We start from the raw sequence: 17,266 nt of genomic DNA on the forward strand, positions 1-17,266 counted from the left end.
TAGTTTAGCACAGAAAATGTGGTAATTAACTACAATGACCATAATCCATTACGCGCCCGCTTAAACTTGTGTGGTCTGTGCGGAGAAAGACATTACCTTACTCAGACCGACAGCGTCATTGCGTTTTGCTACACCAGAAGTATATTCATTTCCAATAGAATGCTGTGTTTGGCTCGTTTGGCTTGCAGCATTGTGTTGCAGACGTAGTTCCAGTGCGTTCTGTGTTTTGTGTCGTGCGTATGTTGGATGTATCTAATTTGTGCATCAAACTGTATGTATAGACTTGACAGAAATAGTAGCAGAAGGTGAATGTTGAACTGTTGTTGCACACATCTGGTAAACATGTGGGGTTGAAAGGAAAGATGTTTGACTGCTATGGCGTTGCTGGTCTGATCGAGGCGTGTGGTCGAGAGGGATAGAAGGCAGTTGCTTCGCGAGCCTGAAAATACATGATTGATTGATAGTTGTTATTCAGCATTTTATACTTTTGAAGAACTACTAAAACAATTATTTTTGTCAGACAGCATAGGCAGCAGCTTTATAGAGATGAGACGACTTGGAATGAAATAAAGTTTTAAATAAATCTAATATTTTATTAAAGTAATGTGAATAAATGTTTAATAAGTGATAAACAGTAATGGGCAGTCACCATGGGACTTATCCATAGTTGTATTATGTGAAACAGCATTCAACCCGGAATTTCATGTCTAAAAAAATAAATACATTGAAACCAAAAACGTGATTATTTTTTAATAATCGAACCGAAACGACCTCAAAGTACTAATCGCTCAGCCTTACTTCATAGAGAATAGGGTGCAATTTGGGACTCAGACATACACAATCAAAGTCCTCCACAAAGACCTAATAGGAAACCTCTCCTTTAGCACTAGCCTATCCTGTGTCTCGGATCACTCAGTATTCCGAACCTGAGATTGCCATGGAAATGAGCGTGGGGATTGGTTGTTCCAGAAGGGAGCGGTATCCGCGGCGCCCGGCACCATGGTAATCAACACCGCGACAGAGGAAAATCACCTCAGCCCCTCTCCCAGCTCCCCGTCTTATAATGAGCAGTCAGTGAGGCTAGAAGTGGAGGGAGAGGAGGCTAAGACTAAAGGCTACTGGACCAGAGCACGAGAGAGAGAGAGAGAGAGAGAGAGAGAGAGAGAGAGAGAGAGAAGGCTAAAGACTAGCTAGCAGAGAGTGTAGTACTGAACTAAAGGGAGAGAGACTAATGGCTAATGGACTGGAGGGAGAGAGGGAGAAGGGAGCCAGGAGGTTAACACTAGACCGACTGTAGGCCAACGGCCACTGACGTTTGATTTTGAAAATACATTTGAGGGAGAAAAAAATCAGCACACAATAAAAGCTATGTCCTGCTCCTTCCGACTTTTCCTAAACGTTTGTATTTTACACTGCTCATTTGTCAGAATTTGAAATCACAAACAGAAAAATACTTCTAGCCTTTTTTCCTGTTTGTTTCCACACCTAATCCCAACTTAACCCGCCAAGACAGGATGTTGGTACCCAGCCAGGTGCTAATGCAACTCTCTCCCCACTGAATGAATGACAAATGGGTGATAATTGTGCACCTTACTTCACAATTGAATTCAAATTAGGCCTAACTAATGATAACGAGGGTGAAGAGGTTGATTTCATTTAGAAAGACAATAGTGTGATGGTGAGTTTGTGTTATGCCTATTTATCAGCAGCAAATCATTTGACCGCACGCCTTGGGGGTTGATACCATTCTCTTTTCATTTTACTTTGTCAAAATACGCTGTTATGGGACTGTTTTACTTACTGTAACTCTATTACTAATCAAATGTACTGTAATGGAGACTGAAACATGCTACATGTGGCAGTAGTTCTTTAGAATCATGTTAAACATATCCTGGACTCTATCCAGCGAAGCAAACGATGCCAGCCCCCTGAATGAATGACAAACGGATGGAACGGGCGATAATTGTGCAAGTTACTTCACAATCAAATTTAAATTAGGCCTTGAATAATGAGGGTGAAGAGGTTGATTTAATTTAGAACAATAGTGTCATGATTTTATGTAATGAGTGTGTTATGCCTATTTATCAGCGTTGGCGGTCATGTTAATCATTTGACTGCAAGCCTTGGTACCATTCTCTGCTACGTTTTACTTTGGAAAAAGAAGCTGTTACAGGACTGTTATTTACTGTAACTATTACTAATCGAATGTGTTGTAAGGGAAACAAAAACATGCAGTGTGTTGCAGTCGGCCTTCAGAACAACGCAAGACGCATCCATGACTCTATCCAAGTTGATGAGCGGGAAACAACGATGCCAGTCAGCCTGCACAGCCGGCCAATGGTAACCACACCTAAACTATACCCAAACTAATTTCACACAGGTTAAGAGAGTTAGACTACAGACGAGATGAAATTGACAATCTGATGAGTGAAAATATTAAGAATATCAGTCAAACTGTACATGAATTTACAGACGCAGGGAAAGGAGCATCACTTTATCATATCCTCCTTCAGAGTCACATGCAGGTAAAACATGTTCAATTCTAAACAGTATCAGAAAGAGCATATTCTGCAGTTTCTATTACACTTACCTTTGTCAAATAACTCATAATTCAAGAGGTGCAGCTCTACACCCAAATGTCACCTTTTCCAAGAATATCCCCGCTGTCCATGAATTCAGCACATGACCACTTACGCGGCAGCATTGCTCTGCCTACTACGCAAAAACGAGTAACATAATACAATTAAAATATGCTATTCTGTCGTCAATGGATGAATGGGCAATAGAAACCAGATATAAACTGATAATGGTGCGTGTGACTTCAATGAACTGCTTGATGAAGGTGATTGAATTTGATTGAACTGAATGATGAGGGTGAAGAGGATGATTGAATTTAGAACTATATAATTTTGATGAAGAATTGTGGGCAGTCTATTTTATTACTAAAGGCTGGAAATGGTATATCATTTCCCCTCGGTGAGAGTCAAAATAGACACTGAGTACAACACGCAGTGTGTAGTTCACAATGGCAAGCCGAACCAAACGAATGGACGCACTGACATTATTGCAAATGCTGCAGAACTTAGGTGAGTTCGAGTCGGATGGAGCATCATATATTGAGCTTGAAATCGACGTTGCTGATGAAGAGTCCTCATCCGATTCAGATGTTGACTTCGAGCCTCCGATGCCTGAGCTTCGCCACAGAGAAAAACTCAGAGCCAACTGAGACGGTGATCCCAACTGCCAAGGTGAGACAGGAGCCTGGGAGGGACGGCACGGTGAGACAGGAGTCTGGGAGGGACGGCACGGCACGGTGAGACAGGAGTCTGGGAGGGACGGCACGGTGAGACAGGAGTCTGGGAGGGACGGCACGGTGAGACAGGAGTCTGGGAGGGACGGCACGGTGAGACAGGAGTCTGGGAGGGACGGCACGGTGAGACAGGAGTCTGGGAGGGACGGCACGGTGAGACAGGAGTCTGGGAGGGACGGCACGGTGAGACAGGAGTCTGGGAGGGACGGCACGGTGAGACAGGAGTCTGGGAGGGACGGCACGGTGAGACAGGAGTCTGGGAGGGACGGCACGGTTTGGGTAGAAAAGAGGAAGGAGTTTATGTGACATGCAGATGTTGCAGCACATCAGAGATGGTACTGATGCTCATGTGCACAGAAAAGGAAACAGTAGGTGGGACATGTCTATGGATGAACTATAAGCATTTATTGAACTCTTGTATGTCCGTGGGGCGTACGGCGGAAAGAGCATGATGTGGAGACCTTTTGGTCTGATAGGTACGGGGTGGACTTTTACAAACTGATTACACTGGGTTGGATGATGTCCAACTCTGAGACAGATTATAATCCATCTTCCCCTTGTGCCCTAAACAATAGCCTACACTAGTTAGTCCCCTGATGACACTAGTTGGTCGGAACTTGGTCCTCAGATGGGACTTCCTGTTGATGCCAAATAATGAGTTTCCTCTTGGGTCCCCGCATTGATCTCCTGCTCTGTCACACTAGTTAGTCCCCTGAGGACACTAGTTGGTCGGAACTTGGTCCTCAGATGGGACTTCCTGTTGATGCCAAATAATGAGTTTCCTCTTGGGTCCCCGCATTGATCTCCTGCTCTGTCCATCCGTGTGAGCGTGTCGACAGGTAGCCTAGCGGTTAAGAGCGTTGGACCAGTAACCGAAATGTTGCTGCTTCAAAACCCTGAGCTGACTACGTGACAAATGTGTCAATTTGCCCTTGAGCAAGGCACCTTAACCCTAAAACACTCCTGTAAGTCGCTCTGGAGAAGAGCGTCTGCTAAATGAACAAAATGTAAAACAATGTACAGCATGTGGTGTGTGTGTTCTAATGATGACTCCTGACAGTCCCAGTGTGTGTAATGTAGATCAATAGAGGCCTGGCTGTGTTGATGGTGATGTGTTGACCGGGCCGCCGGCTCCCCATGACACTTTATGACCCCCCTCAGTGGGGGACAGGAGTACAAGGAGGAAGGGGGAAATAGACTAACTGAGTGGAACGAATGGCTTCCCCCATCTCCCTGGGTATATCCTGAGACACACACACACTAAAGAAAGCTCACACACACACACTAAAGAAAGCTCACACACACACACTAAAGAAAGCTCACACACACAGTGCCCAGAGAGGACGCTGAGGAGCTGCACTGAACCAATAAGGCATCGCTCATGTGAAAGAGCAGCGTGTCAGAGCATCAAAGAGACACCATTTCTCTTTCCCATTCAGACCTGCTAAACCCCACAAGAGCTCACCCACAGCCCCCATTCACCTGGCCTAACACACTCAGCTAAATGCATTAGAACGGAGGAAAAGGAAGACTACATGGTTCTGCCATAACCTTGACTCCGTTCGACTGGGGGCACTGGTGAGCAGTGACATGTAAAGACATGTTTTCTCAGGGTTCCTGCTTGAGGTAAACAATTTATTATCAATAATTCCGTAAAACCTACCCAGCAGTATTATTTACTAACACTTCCGACAGGATTTCCAAAGCTTGTTAGGCTAGGGGAGAGACCTGTGAAGGACAAACGATACAACCTATAGCATCCCATTACCGTTTAGATGATTGGCTGGTGGCCCCGTGGAGTAAAAGCACTGAGTACTGGGTGTTCCTGCCAACAATGATTGGCAACACCGTGAAGCACCAAAGAGGAAACATTTAGCATTCCGCACAGGACAACCTGTGTACCAGAAAAGTAGAGGTACATTGGTTTTCCTCTTTGTTCAAGGGGACACAGAGGTAAGGAAGGAATTAATGGATGGATAGATATCCTGGTCAAAGTATAACATCTGTTTCCAACCCTAATTGTTACCTGTCATACCAGCTACAGCATAGAACGTGTTATCCATTTACTCATTTTAATTGACTTGTTACTATTATTTTCCTAAAGGTAGAGTGTGCCAGTGTCACTGCTGAGTTCCCAAGTCTCTCAGGTGACTAAATCACGTGAAATAACGACACATACGCCAAGTGACTAGGCAAAATGAGCACAGCCCTACCATACTCAGAGACCCCTAAAGAGACCCAGCAGGGGGCTAGACTAGCACCGCACCCCTCCAGGGGGTCTGGGAGACACAGTATCAATAGGGTGCGGGATTGGAATCCACGCTCATAGGGTTCCCATGTTATTCCCATCATTCCCCATGCAGTGGGAAAACAGAGTTGTGGGGAGATGAAAAGAAAAGAGCTGTGTTTCTTGATAAGAAAGGAGCATCGCTGACCAGGAGGCAGCTTGGTTGTTGTAGGAGTGAAGTCAAAAGAGAGAAAATAAACAACAAACATTATATTGCATCTGAGTGAAGTAGAGTATTAGTCATGATAACTGACATGGTTTAGAATCGTGACTCAATCTCTTATCTAAGATCCTTTTGCAATAAGTGTGTATGTAGGAGTGTGTGTGCGTGTGTGTGTGTGTGTGTGTGTGTGTGTGTGTGTGTGTAGGAGGGAGAGAAGTAAATCATTGTCGGTTGGTTTAAGTTCTTTGCAATGACTTAGTCTTATGTAATGGGGGTTGGCTGTTGATATGTAACATGTTGGCCCTCTGAGCAGAAAGTGTGTGTGTGTGTGTCTCTCCATTATGGCCGGTTAACACTGAACACACGGAGGGAGTCATGGCCATGTGCTGACTGAGTCACAAACTCAGCTGGGAGGTAAATGTCACCATCTCCTGGGGCCCAGTGCTGAAACACAAACTGGCACAGCTCAGCCTTCCGGAAGCTAACGCTTCAGCACCACTCCTTATTGGATCGGTCTAAAACCCCGGTCCTGGAGAACCACACAGGGTGTGTTCAGGGTTCTGATCCAACTCAGCACCTGGGGCCTGTTCAGGAGGATGCAATGTTACAGTGTTCAGATATCACTTATTTGTTTGTTTTTTGAGTAACCAGTAACCATTTTAGAGACTGCCACCAAACACAAGCGGTGTTTATAATTCCAGACAGAGGTAAATGAGAAGGCCCTTTAAACGAATGTTGTGACAAGGTGTGAACTCTGCTATGGACCCAAAAGAACAGGCCTGTCAGAGGACAGAGCAACCGGTCTAAAATAATCTGTCTCTCGGAAAGGGGTGTCTTTGCCATTGCAGCACATTGGCAACCACACATGGTAAGATGTTGTGTGATTCTTAAGAGAGGAATGGCTACAGTACGTGATGAATTAGCGCTTCTGTTGCTGCACTGGACTCCAGTACCTTTGGGGGTGAAGTCCAACTGTGAGGTGATTTTGAACTAGTACACCACTTAAAACATCTGCAAAGCTCTGAAATACCACCCGCATCGATTTCTTTTTGGTCTGCATCTGGGTCAGATCTGAACGTCGTCACTTAAAACACACTCGGAAGGGAAGCCTTTCCCAGCACGAACTTCGACGCGAACTGATTACACTGGGTCGGATGGTGCCCAACTCTGAACGAGGTGATACTGAACGAGTACACTACGGAATACACTCTACACATTCACTTGAGACGAGGACTCCAAAAACATCCTCAAACTCAAAAAGCTCTCAAACGCGACCTGCATTTTGTTTTCTTATGGGTCTGCATCAAGTCGGAATGCCGACAGAGCTACCTTCCTAGTGTTTTAGAGGGGAGCCTTTTCCCAGCACGACCTACGATAAGACTGACACTCGTATGAGCCTCCTGACGTGCCTTTAGATGTGTTCTCGCCGCAGCCCTCACTCCAGTCCAGTGAGACATGTAAGGAGGGAGAGGTGTCAAAGCTGTCAAAACCGGCCCATGATGTACTGATATGGCAAATGGGGGGGGGAAGCAAAGTAAGAGCGAGATCTCTCTGATTGTTAGTTGAAAGGCTCTCTCTTCCACTTGGTTATTTCTCAACCAGCTTTTAACCTCCACAGGGGCATCCCCACACGTCAGAGAGAGAGCGAGAGGAAGAGAAGAAAAGAGAGAACGCTACAGAGAAGGTGGGAAGAGAGCGAGAGAGTTAGACATGAAGCCAAAGGGAGAGAGAGCCAGATAGTGAGCAAGAGAGAAGGAAGGGAGTACCTTATCCACCTGAAGAGAGAGAGACACTTCTTGTATCCTCTACTTCAAAACAGGGGATTGTTTGAAAGATGAACAGGCTGTGGTTCGGCTGAGGTACCTGAGGGTTATGGGGCACAGGAGAGGCAACTCTGGAGTTTGGATCCAATCCTAAACTCACTTCCAGTGTTGGAGAGGTGTAGACTAGGTAGACAGGAGTGAAACGTGACTATCTGGTGAGGTGCAGACAGAGGAGTGAAACGTGACTATCTGGTGAGGTGCAGACAGAGGAGTGAAACGTGACTATCAGCATCACACTGGGAGAAGAGTTCTACTAGATGAACTTTGTGCCCCTGACACACACACACACACACGTTCAGTGAGTCTGCACCATGACACCGTCAGCCTCTACTAGCCCTTAGCCAAACACGCTAATTAACCTCTAGAGGAGGACTAGATTGTGTGTGTGTGTGTGTGTGTGTGTGTCCAGTCTGGCCTGGTTAACACTGAGCACACCGAGGGAATCATGGCCATGTGCTGACAGAGTCACACAATTAGCTGGAGGCAAAGTCATGCGCGCGTTTACACGCCAGCATGTGTGTTTGGAGGGAAAGCGAGAATGTGTGTCTGAGTCAGACAAAGACTCGGCAAGAGGGCCAGATCTGAAGTAGTGAAAAGTTTGTCTCTCCAGCTCTTGTTTAACTGTTATGTGAACGTAGTCGCGCTGTGTAGTTGGGGTCGAGAAAGAGCTCTAGGTGCTGCAAGTTGCCTTCCATGTTCTCAAAACGAGTGTAATTGCATCTGTACGTCCTTTTATCTGGCATATTTGTATCACTCACAACAAGAACATACTCAAATCCATCCATAAAAAAATCAACAGATCTTTACAAAAGAAAAAACAGGGCTTTAAAAAAAAATCGGTACAAACTACACTACTCGCTGAAAGAACAAAAGAAGAAAAGCAATATAAAGTAAAGAAAGCAGAAATGAAAGCGGGAGAGTTGCCACAGCGGTACTTACTTCTCAATGAGGTCCAACGTCACCCCTGGAACCAGCTTGGCACTTTTCTGCATGCAAAACCTGGGGACACAAACAGAGATCCAGTTCAATCAGGGCAGCAAGAAAGCAAACAAAAGTGCTATATAAATGTTTCCGGTCTTAATTCATCTGTAAACCTCTGAACGTTTGCATGTGTGGAAGCATTGCCGTGTCAACCACAAGGAAATATGTTTTTGTTTTCACAGTGAAAAAAAGTTTGATATCACAGAAACAACAAGTAACTTTCAATTATATAGCATAAGGTCTTTGAACTAGAGGTTTAGGTGATGGTCAGGTCACAAAGGGATACACGCAGGGTACATCCAGGTCTATTTAGACCGCACTGTGACTCCCACAGTGAAGAGGGTATTATCGTGCTTGGACAGGCCCGGCTGGTAGCAGGTCCAGTGCGTTCACAGCAGGGTGATGTTTAAAAGGTAGAGGAGGCACGATATAGCACTGCTGAGGCAGCAAATATAGCAGCTGGGTTGGGATCGCAGATGGCGCTTAGTCACTATTATCAAGGGGAACACAGGTGTGTGTCTGAGGTGGGGATTGTGTGTGTGTGTGTGTGTGTGTGTGTGTGTGTGTGTGTGTGTGTGTTGTGTGTGTGTTGTGTGTGTGTTGTGTGTGTGTTGTGTGTGTGTTGTGTGAGTGTTGTGTGAGTGTTGTGTGAGTGTTGTGTGAGTGTTGTGTGAGTGTGCACTCGTGCGCGCGTGTTACACAAATCCAACGTTTGAATTATGCAGAAACCCGCCACCAGCTGCACACGTGTTCTCATCTGGACATTCAAGCACGTACACAGACAAAGTTCAAACTAACACCGTGTAACAACTCCCCACAACAAACCTCAGGTGGCCATTGCATTCAGATGGTGAGCTCGCTACACAGGTCTCCCACTGTGTTTGTTGTGGTAATGAACTTTTAGGACAGAGGTCAAAGTGGCACACGAGTCTCCTCAAATAGGACATGGAACATGAAGAGAGGCCGTGTAGACAGAATGAGAGAGATGGAGAGAAGGGACTTCTCGCCTGAAGTGTTCCCAAAGCACACATGAGATGAGACTTTGATCCACAGCCAAAACAAACAGAGAAGAGATGGAGAAGGGTGTCAGAGGACATACTGTACTAGAGAGAGGAGTGGAGCGGAGAGAGCTTGTGGAGTGGTACTGGGGGTCCGTGTGAGTATGTCTGTGCATACGTGCTTGGGAGAGAGAGAACGAGAGAGCGAGGAAGAGTGTGTGTGGGGTCCTGTGTGCTCGCGTTCGCGATGGCTACCTCTCGGTGGGATCCCAAACTAGGTCGTAGAGGGAGGAGCGGAGCGTCTCGGTTAGTCCCCTCGGAGTCGACTGTCTGCTACAGCTCATTACATCCCCCAATCAGCTCTCCCCAGACTCCCTCTGTCTCCATCGTTCCCTCTATGCGGCTCTACTTCCATTCCCTTCTCCGTCCTTCGGTCTCTCGCTCCATCTCATTCTCCTTCTGAATGTGTTCATGTCTCCACTCCCCCTCTCCATTTTACATGTCTCCCAACCCCAAGTCCTTATCGTCTACCAAGTTTCCAATTCTCTATATGCCTCTATTTTTTGGCTTCCCTCCTCCTGCCCTCTAATTCTTTCCCCTCTTCTGGCTTCCCGCTCCATCCTTTCCCTCTTCTGGCTTCCCGCTCCATCCTTTCCCTCTTCTGGCTTCCCGCTCCATCCTTTCCCTCCTCTGGCTTCCCGCTCCATCCTTTCTCTCCTCTGGCTTCCCGCTCCATCCTTTCCCTCCTCTGGCTTCCCGCTCCATCCTTTCCTTCCTCTGGCTTCCCGCTCCATCCTTTTCCTCCTCTGGCTTCCCGCTCCATCCTTTCCCTCCTCTGGCTTCCCGCTCCATCCTTTCCCTCCTCTGGCTTCCCGCTCCATCCTTTCCCTCCTCTGGCTTCCCGCTCCATCCTTTCCCTCCTCTGGCTTCCCGCTCCATCCTTTCCCTCCTCTGGCTTCCCGCTCCATCCTTTCCCTCCTCTGGCTTCCCGCTACATCCTTTCCCTTGCTCTCCCTCGTTGATACATTAACTTTAGAAGCAATAATTAACAAAACCCTAATTAGCTGACTGTCGGCTCCTTGCTATTGCTGTATAATACACAGGTAATGTTCTGCTCTGCTGCCCTAAGCTGTGGATTCCTCTTAATGTATGAGATCTAGAGGTCGACCGATTAATCGGCATGGCCGAGCAATCGGTCGATCAGTAATCGGCCATTTTGGACGCCGATTATGGCCGATTACATTGCAATCCACGAGGAGACTGTGGCAGGCTGACCACATGTTACGCAAGTGCAGCAAGGGAATATTGAAGACTCATGTTAAAAGGAACCACCAGCTTTCATATGTTCTCATGTTCTGAGCAAGGAACTTAAACGTTAGCTTTTTTACATGACACATACTGCACTTTTACTTTCTTCCCCAACACTGTTTTTGCATTATTTAAACCAAATTGAACATATTTATTTATGTATTATATTAAGTTAAAATAAAAGTGTTCATTGTTCATTTAGTATTGTTGTAATTGTCATTATTACAAATATATATATAAAAATTGGCCAATTAATCGGTATTGTCTTTTATTGGTCCTCCAATAATCGGTATCGGTCGACCTCTAATGAAATCTACACTATTAGAGGCTAAATGGTTATTCAGACTGAGAAACACAGTCACAGTAGGTTCAGGGCTTACGTCTCAAGGATGTTCAAGGCATAACCTGTCTTTATTCATTTCTATGGTTCGAGGGCAGAGCCGTATATGTATCATGTATATTATTGGATCTGGTTCAAGGCACTCGGGTTGGAAGAAAATAGATTTGATTTCAAAAGGTCTGTGCATTGCTATAGAATTTTTAAAACGCAGAGATGCATTGAGAACGGCAATGTGTTTTAGCACAGGGCCTTGAAGGTAGTCTGAGGTAGTTACAAAGTATTCTGAGGCAGTATGAGGTAAAACTCTTCTTCCTGCACCCATTACATTCCCGTTTAGGTCTGTTGAAACAAAGCTGAATGTACAGTAGTACCACAGGGTCATTGAACATGAGGTTAAGCAATGCTTTGCTTCCCCATTGTGATGTCACCATAGACAAGGACAAAGAGGAAAGAGTACAATTCCATTAACTTTCCCCATATTGAGTCCACGCTCCAGAGATTGTAAAGGAATGTGTGTGTGTGTTACACCCTCCTCACTTGTTTCCTCCTTCCCCCTATAGGCTAAGGAGATGTGAGGACCGAGAATGAGTTGTGTTAGTTTTAAACGAGTGCAAAACATTGGTGTGTGTCAAGGGATATCTAGGCAAATGAAAGGAATTTAAGACCGGATAATGCAGCTCCATGCTGACGCATTTTCATTCAGAATTGATCAGTGTTTTGCCTTTTGAAGGTGTACCGTCATGCAAAGCATAATGACAAGAAGATACTTGAGGTTGCTGGAAAGGCAGTCCAAGTTTTCAAGAGGGAAGCTAAGGTCTCACACAAGCACGCACATACACACACATTTGTGTGCTTTCTTTTTCTGTTATGTGTGTGTGACTGAGTATGTTGGTGTGTGCTTGCATGTGCTTGCGTGAGTGTGAGACCTAGGCTTCCTTAGCTAAAACACACACAATGCCCAGGTGGTGGGGTTGGCATGAGGAGAGTTCCAGGATATTGAGGTAGTCACTTGTCAAGGTGTTGGCAGCAGAACGGGAGTCTTGTTTAAAGATTCAGCAGGAAGATAGTGCTTCTCAGCTCCTCACAGTCACACGAGGCCATGACTTGCTCCTAACCATCTGATAAGCATGCTGAATCACTATCCTCGTTTCCTTTCCTTATTTAACTCTCCTCTTCTCCCCTTCTTTCCAACTTCCTCAGATCTTTCTCACCCTTCATTTCTCCATTCCTTCCTCCTTTCCTCCCTCATACCTTTCATCCCCTTGTTCCACCCTTTCCTGTCTTCTCACCATCTCTGCTCATCTCCTTTCCCCCTCCATTACCGTAGCCACCCTCTCTCTCACCATCGGGGAAAGTCCTTGAAGCCAGTGCTCTATCAGTAATGATTTTCTGCTCTGGTGAGCAAGGAAACCCTCTTTCTGACTTTCCCTCTTCCCTCTGTGCTTTTATTTTTTTTTTTGCAGGTTTGGAAGCCGAGGTAAGCCATCACGTCTTAGTGAGCCTTTTGGTCTGTTTTTCTCACTGCAGCGCTGAATGCAATTAGCTAAGGAGAGAAGCACATGTCTCTTGCAGCATGGAAGGGAGAGAGGTAGATAGATCTACAGAAATAGAGAGGCAGAGTTCACCTCGAGACAGGGCTGATAATAGATATTTCTAGTTTTGGAAATCATTCTTTGTTATGACAAATCCAATAGCTTTACTCCAAGACTATCAAAACCTTAAGCAATAAGACTTGGCTATAGAAACATTATCTACTGTTATATTACTTCATCATTAACCTTTATTTAAAAAAAAAAGTTAAACGAGCCAATTGGGAACAAAGGATTAGGTGGCCATGTTAATATTAGATGTTGGGGTTGAAATTTAACCAAGACACAATACAAATACCAAGAGAGATGTATAATGAAAGGGAAATGGAAAACCTACCACCGAGACTTCAGTTTAAATGTCTCAACCAAAGAATGAAAATTGCAAAGAAATGTGAATTATATGCCTAACAAATGTCTTCCTTCCCCAATGGTATTATTGTACGCCAACGCATTGCACTCACTATAATGGATCCTTGGGCATGAAAAGATAATTGACAAAGAGGAAACGTCAACTCCAGTCTCACTTTTTGACTTACCCATTAGCTATACTACACCATTGAGAGAAAAAAATGTTGACTTGCAGAGTTCTTGCCAATACTTAAAAAAAAACAATTATTTGATTTATTATTATTATTATTTTTACCCCCCTTTTTCTCCCCAATTTCGTAGTATCCAATTGTTAGTAGTTACTGTCTTGTCTCATCGCTACAACTCCCGTACGAGCTCGGGAGAGGCGAAGGTCGAGAGCCATGCGTCCTCCGAAACACAACCCAACCGCACTGCTTCTTAACTTCTAGGATAGGGGGCAGCATTTTCACATTTAGATGAAAAGCGTGCCCAGAGTAAACTGCCTCCTACTCAGTCCCAGATGCTAATATATGCATATTATTTAGTATTAGTATTGGATAGAAAACACTCTGAAGTTTCTAAAACTGTTTGAATCATGTCTGTGACTATAACAGAACTTATTTGGCAGGCCAAACCCCGAGGACAAACCATTCAGATTTTTTTTTTTTTTTTGGTCACTCTTTTCAATGGGTTTTCATTGGGAATCCAGATTTCTAAGGGACCTTCCTGCAGTTCCTTTCGCTTCCACTGGATGTCAACAGTCTTTAGAAATTGGTTGAGGTTTTTCCTTTGAGAAATTAAGAAGTAGCCATGTTCAGAATGAGGCTCCAGTGAGGTGTACTGTTTGTTAGAGGCGCGTGACCAGAAAGCATTGTTTTCCTCCGGTATTGAACACAGATCATCCCTTCTTCAATTTTATCGATTATTTACGTTAAAAAATACCTAAAGTTGTATTACAAAAGTAGTTTGAAATGTTTGGACAAAGCTTACAGGTAACTTTGAGATATTTTGTAGTCACATTGTGCAAGTTGGAACCAGTGTTTTTCTGGATCAAACGCGCCAAATAAATGGACATTTTGGATATATTTCGATGGATTTAATCTAACAAAAAGGACCATTTGTGATGTTTATGGGACATATTGGAGTGCCAAAAGAAGAAGCTCGTCAAAGGTAAGGCATGAATTATATCTTTCTTTCTGCGTTTTGTGTCGCGCCGAGAGGGTTGAAATATGATGGTCTGTGTTTGTTTGCTTGGTTGCTATCCTCAGATAATCCTCAGATAATCCTCAGATTGTTTGCTTTCGCCGTAAAGAATTTTTGAAATCTGACACGTAGCTTTAAGCTGGGTATTGTAGTTCACAGAATAAGAGATCAGATAATGCAGTGGTCTTTCAGTACCGATCTCTTCCTGATTGGTAGCCCTTTCCCGTATATGGGTATAAAAAAATGGCAGCTTTTGTATTTGATAAGCGCCTAAATTGGAATGCAGTGGCTGTACTGTAACATGCTATACAAGACGTCGGAGCTCAGGTTCTCCACTTCACAACGCTGTATGGTATTCGAATGACAGCTGTTAGAAACTATGCAGGAATTGCACCTCGATTCTCTGGTTGCAAAACTTCAAATGGTTCACCTAATTTCAGTTTACATCACAAAACAAGCATGTGTAGAGTAGAAAATCCTTGTACCACCTATAAACCACTGAAGTATATTTTCCATTACCAAAAATATTGTATTTTTTTCCAGCTGTTTGAAGCTGGTGTACAAAACCGAAAGTAGAAGACAACAATTAAATTTAAGAATGGGAAGCATAGACTTGCTTTCAATGAGAATGACAGATCTATAACACATTTCTTTGTAAATTTGGTCGGGTCGCCCAAAGCTACATATTGCACCTCTCCCACGCAAATATCCTGCAATTCTATGCATTTTGCCATGGCTAATGCTGTGTTATTTTGCAATAAAACCAATACTGCTAAATTCATTGTTTGGTGAATTCTCTATTCTCCCTAACTGTCTAGCTTTTATTTTGGTAATTGTTAGTTCTCAAAGATTATATTATTTAAAAATATATAGGTTCATTCTTTTCTACATACTTTATATCTGGGTTTTAGTTGTTACAGTTTACACTGAAAGCCTTTTTCCATCCAGGAAATGTATTTTATATATGGGTCAAAGACGAGACATGAAAATTTGGTGTCCGAAGGACATTCATTTAACATATAAATATATGTATATGTATAAAATAAAAACCACTCAACTCTTACCCTTCTTTTGACCCGGAAATATTTGTGTTGCAAACTACTAAATTAAGGGAGTTATTGAGCTCTAAAGTGTCAAAATGTCCATCAGTGTAACTGTCCGGGTTAAAATTCTAATGACAAGTTAAATTTTTTTATTGTGTTAGTGTTTGCGTTTGCAACAATATATAGAATAATGGGCGACATACTGTATCTAAAAAATATTTAAAAACTTTTCCCCCCCCCAGTATAACAAAGGTAAAAGGCCATTTTAAAGCATATAACATGATGTGAATCATGTGACATCACAAAGAAGACCCATTGAAGACCCTCTATAGGATAAAGGTACGTCTAAAGGCTATAAGAACTGGTCGTCTAGTGCGTTCGATTCAAACAGCTAGCGGGCCGGGGCTAGCAGATGTGCCTCCGGGGGACATCGCAATGATAGAGCCTGTTGAAACCCCCCTCGAACGGTTACGTCGGCAGACCAGTTGTGATGGATCGGCGGGGCTCCGTGTCGGCAGTCAAAGGGTCCAGGCCAATTGGCAAAATAGGTATTGTAGCCCAAGAATTGGCTGATGGACCTCTTCGGGTAGCCGGGAGATGGGCCTAGCTCCAGGCTAACTGGTGCTTGCTTCGGGACAGAGACGTTAGCCAGGAGTAGCCATGCGGATAGCAGCTAGCTAGCTGCAATGATCCGGTGTAAAGGTTCAGAGCTTTCTGAAGGAATCCGGAGATGTGGTAGAGAAAAAGCAGTCTGATATGCTCCGGGTTGATATCGCGCTGTGCAGACTGGCAGGAATTGACCGGGCTGAAGCTGGCTGATGTCCGAGTTAACGGTGATGACCGCTAGCAGTGGCTAACTGACTACTAGCTAGTAGCTAGTTAGCTGGCTAGCTTCTGATGGGGGTTCCGGTTCTAAAGTGAAAAAATAACAGATCCATACCACATTGGCTGAGGCAGACTGCAGGAGAGTATGTTCAGTCCATAGATGGAAATTGAGATTTAAAATATATACAAAATATATACACGGGACAAGACAAAACAGACGTCCGACTGCTACGCCATCTTGGAGTATGTATCAATGTGATGAGGTGAGTAAATCTCTGAAATATTTGATTTCACCTTTTCACTCTCGTAACCTTTGTTACAAAAACACATGTCCTTCAGTACAACACTGAAAACATACTTTTAAATGTTATTTTTTATAAAAGCTATATTAAATATGAAACAGATCATCTTTATAGGTCAAGGTCATTACTTTATATAGGTGGCCAAGGAACTGCCTGTTAAATATGTTTATGTATGAAATCCGTCCTTCAGTACCACACTTTCGTCCTTCAGCACAACAAATGTTTAATGTTATACCACAATGTCACCCGTTATGCTGAATGACAGCTTTGTTATGCCATGTTTTCACTATGTTTACAACATTTAATCATGCAATTCATATTTACTTGTTGTATGAATACTGAGTATTACCATTTTAAACTATTTTATAGCATTTTAAGGTATTTCAAGGCACATTATCTTCATACTGTAGATGCAGTTGTCTAATAAGGAGAGGACTGCACGGCACAGACAAAAGATTAACACTGCTAGGAAGACACAAGCCAGAAGAAAAGCAAGGTATTGTTTTTATGGTTTCGTGCTACTGTCAGCAACAGAATAGGATATAATAGGAAATAAAGCTGGGTGAATAACACTTATTAACATTAAGTTGTACAATTACACTGTAGTTAATGTTTTATTGCACTGCAGTTAAGGTATAACTGATGGATTATATTAGTTAATATAATATTACACACAATTATGGATTAAAAATGGATTATGAATTATATTAGTTAATAGCTGGGGCACTTTATGAAAAGTCGAGACA

The 17,266-nt window shown here is 43.8% G+C and overlaps 1 protein-coding gene across 7 annotated transcripts in view; it reads right to left on the minus strand.

Moving 5' to 3' along the window:
- LOC139568663 (regulatory-associated protein of mTOR) overlaps nucleotides 1–17,266 on the minus strand; it is a 177,152-nt gene that overhangs the window by 67,354 nt on the left and 92,532 nt on the right. For all 7 annotated transcript variants that reach the window (XM_071390654.1, XM_071390650.1, XM_071390649.1 and 4 more), the window contains exon 8: nucleotides 8,523–8,582. In XM_071390654.1, the coding sequence (XP_071246755.1) occupies nucleotides 8,523–8,582 (60 nt within the window). The remainder of the gene's footprint in view (nucleotides 1–8,522; nucleotides 8,583–17,266) is intronic.

This window comes from Salvelinus alpinus, chromosome 2, assembly GCF_045679555.1.
Source record: "Salvelinus alpinus chromosome 2, SLU_Salpinus.1, whole genome shotgun sequence".
In the NCBI taxonomy this organism is placed as follows: domain Eukaryota; kingdom Metazoa; phylum Chordata; class Actinopteri; order Salmoniformes; family Salmonidae; genus Salvelinus; species Salvelinus alpinus.